This window comes from Carassius auratus, chromosome 42 (genome assembly GCF_003368295.1).
Source record: "Carassius auratus strain Wakin chromosome 42, ASM336829v1, whole genome shotgun sequence".
In the NCBI taxonomy this organism is placed as follows: domain Eukaryota; kingdom Metazoa; phylum Chordata; class Actinopteri; order Cypriniformes; family Cyprinidae; genus Carassius; species Carassius auratus.
In genome coordinates, this window is record NC_039284.1 from 17,128,683 (window position 1) to 17,134,410 (window position 5,728).

At 37.2% G+C, this 5,728-nt stretch overlaps 1 protein-coding gene across 2 annotated transcripts in view; it reads left to right on the top strand.

Moving 5' to 3' along the window:
* The first annotated feature begins 766 nt into the window (after positions 1 to 766).
* LOC113060912 (neuronal PAS domain-containing protein 3-like) overlaps positions 767 to 5,728 on the top strand; it is a 783,891-nt gene continuing 778,929 nt past the window's right edge. For both annotated transcript variants that reach the window (XM_026230178.1, XM_026230179.1), the window contains exon 1: positions 767 to 1,826. In XM_026230178.1, coding sequence (XP_026085963.1) covers positions 1,672 to 1,826 — 155 coding nt within the window. In that variant the 5' untranslated portion in view covers positions 767 to 1,671. The remainder of the gene's footprint in view (positions 1,827 to 5,728) is intronic.

A 5,728-nucleotide genomic window follows, 5' to 3' on the forward strand; every position in this document is an offset into this window, starting at 1 on the left:
TTGTAAGGGTAAAGTCTATAGAAATTGTAACTAGTTAGTTTGACATGCTGATATTATGTCTATTATGTTGTATACTGCACCACAGGAATCTATACATATTTGTACAAAGATCTGAAAAAAAAACTTTCTAAAACCATTGCATAATAAGACAACAGCATGAAATTTCAATATATAGTTGGAATTAATAAGCACCTATAAATCTTGTGCAAACAGCACAACTTTTTTATTGTGTATATATAAGTATTGTAACACTTAAGACATATTTAAAAAATATAGAAATATAATTGCATTAGATACATAGATACATATCAAGTTAAATATATAATGTATAAATACATAATATGTATATGTTCCAATTCTACACCTATTCACGTTTCTGAGCCATTTTTGACGAACATGTTTTTTTATGTATTAAGTGTATACATTAAAACCCAAACTTCTTTTTATGAAACGCGTTACTAGAATGCATATGCACGTATGTTATTTCATTATATAGTTTTTTTGTTTTGTTTTCAATAATACTTTTTGATTTCTAATCTTAAGTTATATTGTTTATTATATCCTCCAGTTCAGTGAGTATGATTACCCTTACAGTAGCATGTATCATTCTCAGCTGTGAATCTTCTAGTTAGTCCTCATCATCCGGCTCGTAAAGAGTTAACTGCTGCGGTAAATCGCCGCGCGTTCCCGTGCGAGCGCCCCATTGGCTGCGCGGCGGCAGCGCGCGCTGTTAATCAGCTGCAAGAGCGACTGAGTTCGTCTTCTCGCACGAGCTGTAAGGATGGCATTGCCACACACAGCAGGGCAACACAACACAACACATCAGGAGCATGCACACAGCAAACATCCCATCAGCTTCAGACACTGAACCTGGCACCTGACCTCTGCAGCATCAGCACCAGAAGAAGAAGCTGATCGTTCCTTCTCTCAGAAACTGAAAGCAGTAGCACATCATCATCACAACAGTAGGAGGCGAGCAGATCACATCATGCACTGGACTTTCCTCGCGTACAAACTTAGATCTGTTTTCTAAACCACACTGGGAATGGACAGCTGTCTCTGAATTTAATCAGCAGAACTTTTTCAGGACACACTGGACTGATAAAAAGTTCTGTGCTCGTTTATTTATGCGCACACATTCCTTTACACTAGACGGAAAGTGTAAAGCATTTTCCTTTCTATTATGGCTATTTAATGCCTGTAGCTGAATATCCAAAAGGAAAAGGCATGTCATTTATGCTTTTAAAGTTAAAATAATGTTAGGATACTTTGATTTAAGATTTTAGGAGTTAGCGCGTCACTTTATGGTAAGCTTTCAAAACGGACAATTATTAGTCAAAACTGGCTCACAAGCAGTCAGATGGACAGTGAGAGCATTGATATATTGGAGGATATGGTTAAATAATACGATTTTTAAGGAAGGATACATAAGCTCGGATACGTCAGGAAAGCTTGGAGCGCTTGAAACTTTTCCGCGTAAAGGCGCACAGGACGCGCAAAGAGGCGACAGTTTGCGAGCACCATCACCACCAACCCAGAAAACAAGGCGTAGAATGGTTGATAAGTTTGTTTCCATCACTAATGGGATTGTGCTGCTGTGATTTGTCGGACCGGAGGGAAGGTTGATCCACACACACTCGTTTGGTGCAGCATCGCGGTGCGCGCTCGGGGATGATCAGGATCTTCCCGGATTTCAGTGTTCAGGTGACGGCGGCGGCGGCTGCAGGTGCGGGAGCCGGTGGAGGAATGCCGGCTGCGTCAAGAGTCCCGGGAGCTACTAACGGAAACCCGCAAAACCTCCAAGGCTTGACGTCTTACCAACAAAGGTACGCTGATAGACGCAAAACATGTTTTTTTTTTCTTCACGTTTAAGTGACATTCATACTATTCATGTCATATGTGTTGCATCCATTCACATTCACCGTTGACAGGTCTACTGTATATATAAGCAATACCGAATTTTCCTGGAGGTTGCTGAAGGTATAAACTTAGATTCCTGACATCTCAGTTTCACTGAGTTGCAGGTTTTGCTTCATTTATCAAACACAAAACGCCACACGATATGAAGCCAACCGTTTATTGAAGCTGTAAAGTTTTACTATGTGTCAAATTCCACAACACACAAACAAATTGTGTCATATCGTGATTTAAAGTCAAAATAAATGTTTTGCATTCAAATTTACCAAACAAATAAGCACCTTTTATATCGTTTTAAGAATTCAAAGTAACCGTGATTATTATAAAACTGGTATCAACTATTTCAAAGCACATAAAAGCTCACTTCAGAACAAATGGTCTCAATTTCTTCATTTAGAATGCAAAATCAACGCATAATTCTTATTTTCATCTGAGAACAATGGTCTAAATAGATTAGAAAGGATATATATATATATATATATATATATATATATATATATATATATATATACATACATACATACATACATACATATATACATACATACATACATACATACATACATACATATATGTATGTATATATATATATATATATATATATATATATATATATATATATATATATATATATATATATATATATATAATAGAAGTAAAGCTTTAATATCTAAAACCAAGAAAACACCAAAAAAAAAAATCACATGGTGTGTGACAGATTTACACAAATAGAAATAAGTATTCATAACGTTTGTAAAATTGCTAAACAGACTTAGTATTATTGATTAAAAAATAATTCACAAATTCAAACAATCATTTTTATCATCTACTAAAGCTAGACTGGCAATTATGGATGTAGATGTTCTTATTGTTGGTATATCAGCAGACTCGTGCACAAATGCTTACACATAGTGTCAGATTCAATTAAAGTCTATTTAGAGCACAACACATGGAACAGGACATTAAATGGGGTGGCTGTCAGCTCGTGACCTTGACAGGTCACAGGTTCTATAATGCACATCACAGAACAGGCCTTTATTCATGTCAACACAGATTCATTTAGAAAGAGAGAGAGAAAAAAAAAAAAAAAATATATATATATATATATATATATATATATATATATATATATATATATATATATATATAGTGTATGTGCATTAGTGCAAAAAATACTTTAACCATGTATATCTTTCTGCATTTATCTGTATATCTTACATATGAACATTGCATATGATATATCTTATATGATAAGATATTATGCATAGATCTATCTTTTCCACTCTTAGTGCTTTGACACAATACCGGTTTCAAATCAATTTAGTCTCAGATTAAGCTTCAACTTGGCATGCGAGTTCATTTTGACAGCTGTCGACATGTTTATGGAAAATATGAATGCAAACATCAGCATGCAAACGATCAAAAGGTGTCATGAAGTGAATTCTTCAATTCTTTCGTTGATGCATCAGAAACAACCTGTATATTCCCCATAAACTCAAACTATTTCCAACTACAACTGAGTGGCGTTGTTGCGCCGGCAGGAGAGGGAGATGAGAAGGAGAGAGAGGCAGGAAAAAAGCTGAAAAAATGCGGACAAACATACAGGGAAGAAGCGGCTGTGTTCGAGGGGCACATCGTGATGTAAAAGCCCCTCTCGTGCACTGATTCCTGGCTTCGTTTCCCCCGCGAGGACAGCCGCCGGATCGCACCAGCGTCCCCGGATTTCCTCTCACTTTATTGGCATGCCTTTGGATCTCAGCGTCGGCTGGTCTCGCTCCCGTCTGAACGCGTCTTAACGCACGGAGACACGGGCACGAGCGCTCTGGTTCCACCGATGGCGTTGCTTAAATTCTCCCGGTTCCGCTGTCAGCTGCTCGTCGCGTGAAATTCGGAGGAAAAAGTGTAATTAATAATTGCAGGAAGATGGCGCCCACCAAGCCCAGCATTCAGCAAGACCCTTCCAGAAGAGAACGGTAAACGCTCGGTTTGTTGTGTGTCTGTGGAAACGCGTGCGCTGACGGGCATTTTGGACCGAGACGTGAAACTTTGCCCTTTCCGCGGGAGTGTGTGTGTGTGAGGGGTTGGGTAACAGGTATACACGCTGACAGAAGCAGTGAGTGTGTGTGTTTTTGCTGTGTGTGTGTGTGTTGGTTTTGGTGGACAGAGGACATGACCGTTGAATGTATTCAGCGTGTGTCGCGCTGCTGGCAGGTTTCGCGGGAAATTTGTGAACATTCGAACGCGTCCATGTAGCAGCTTTGTATCCGCTCGGCGTTTGTTTTCCCGACATTAGGCCAATCTGAGTAAAACACACTGTTTACTGCTGTGAAATAATGTGCACCAGGCTGCTGTTTGAGGAAATTTCAGTGTAGATCGATGAGGATTTGAGTCCTGTATTGGATCAGAAACTCTTGATGGGATCGTAATTTGAACAGTAAATAAATTTGGAAATGACAGTTGATCACAAGACTAGTTCTATACAGTACTCAGGTGTATGTTAAAGGATGTTCTAAGTAGCTGCAATGCTTTTCATTTGGATTGGTGTTTAACACATTGTGTTACAGGTGCACGATTGCTATTATGATTAGCTTGATATATATATATATATATAGATAGATAGATAGATAGATAGATATTTTAAATAGTAGGTTGCATGCTTAAAGATGAGTAGTTGAGATTTGCTGATGCTTTTTATGCTTGTGACAGGCGGTGTACTAAATTCATTTGTCAGATCAATAGATCTGAAATTGTAATACAAGACTGTTTTAATATGTGCATAAAGCATATTTTGAGAAAGTAATGTATGAGATCAGAAACGCTCGAGGATGAAGAAAACATGACACTAAATTCATCTAGTTATTAAACTGATGTCATGATTAGTTCATTTATAGATAAGAAATTATGATCTCTATTTTGTACATGAATCAGGTGAACATTTAAATGCTGTTGCTTTATTACTATTTTCTATGAATATTACATGTTTATCTGCATTTTTACTCTTAGATGACAGGTGGTAGTGCACTGTATTCTGCAATTAGGAAATTATTTGATCTGTAGATCTGAAACAGCGGTAAGACTATTTTAATATGCATAAAGCATCAACTGGCTATTTAAGGACTGTTAAATGTATTTATTGGAAAATGTAGATAGATTTAATGTGCATATTTCTTTCATTTTAGGATTAGTTTTGTTGAGCTGAAATTTTAATATGACTATATTTTAGGTGGGTGTTGTTGTACTGGTATTTTGAGTATCGCATTTGCATCAGATTTTAGTCAACAGGTGTTGCATTGAGTTAATCTGCAGTTATGAAATGACTAATGATCTGAAATTGCAACAAGGTTGTATCTTATTTACAAACATTTATGTGTTTTCTTTTTGATTGAAACCATTTATTGCATATTCATCAGTCTTTTCTGTTAGGATGACAAGTGGCTGTCGGATTGCGTTTAGTGTATCGCTGGTTCTTCATACATAAACTTACACGAACAATAGGTATTTTAGGTTTATTTCTCTGTTTAGCTTTCAGGAGTATTAAATTAGGCAGCACTGATTCACGCTGCAGTGTGTGTTTCTCCATGCGGCGTGCAGCTTGTTGAACTAATGTTAAACTGTATGCAATAATTCTGCAGTGTATGTACAAAATATCAGTCGTAGAGCCAGTGACATTTAACAATGTAAACACGGCTCGATTCATATACTGTAACGTGCAACTCCACAAGATTGTGTGCCTGAACGGACTGTTGAATGGTTATCATTAGCAGGTTTGACAAAACTCTCATCAAGCGCGATTATTTTATAATTCCCACTC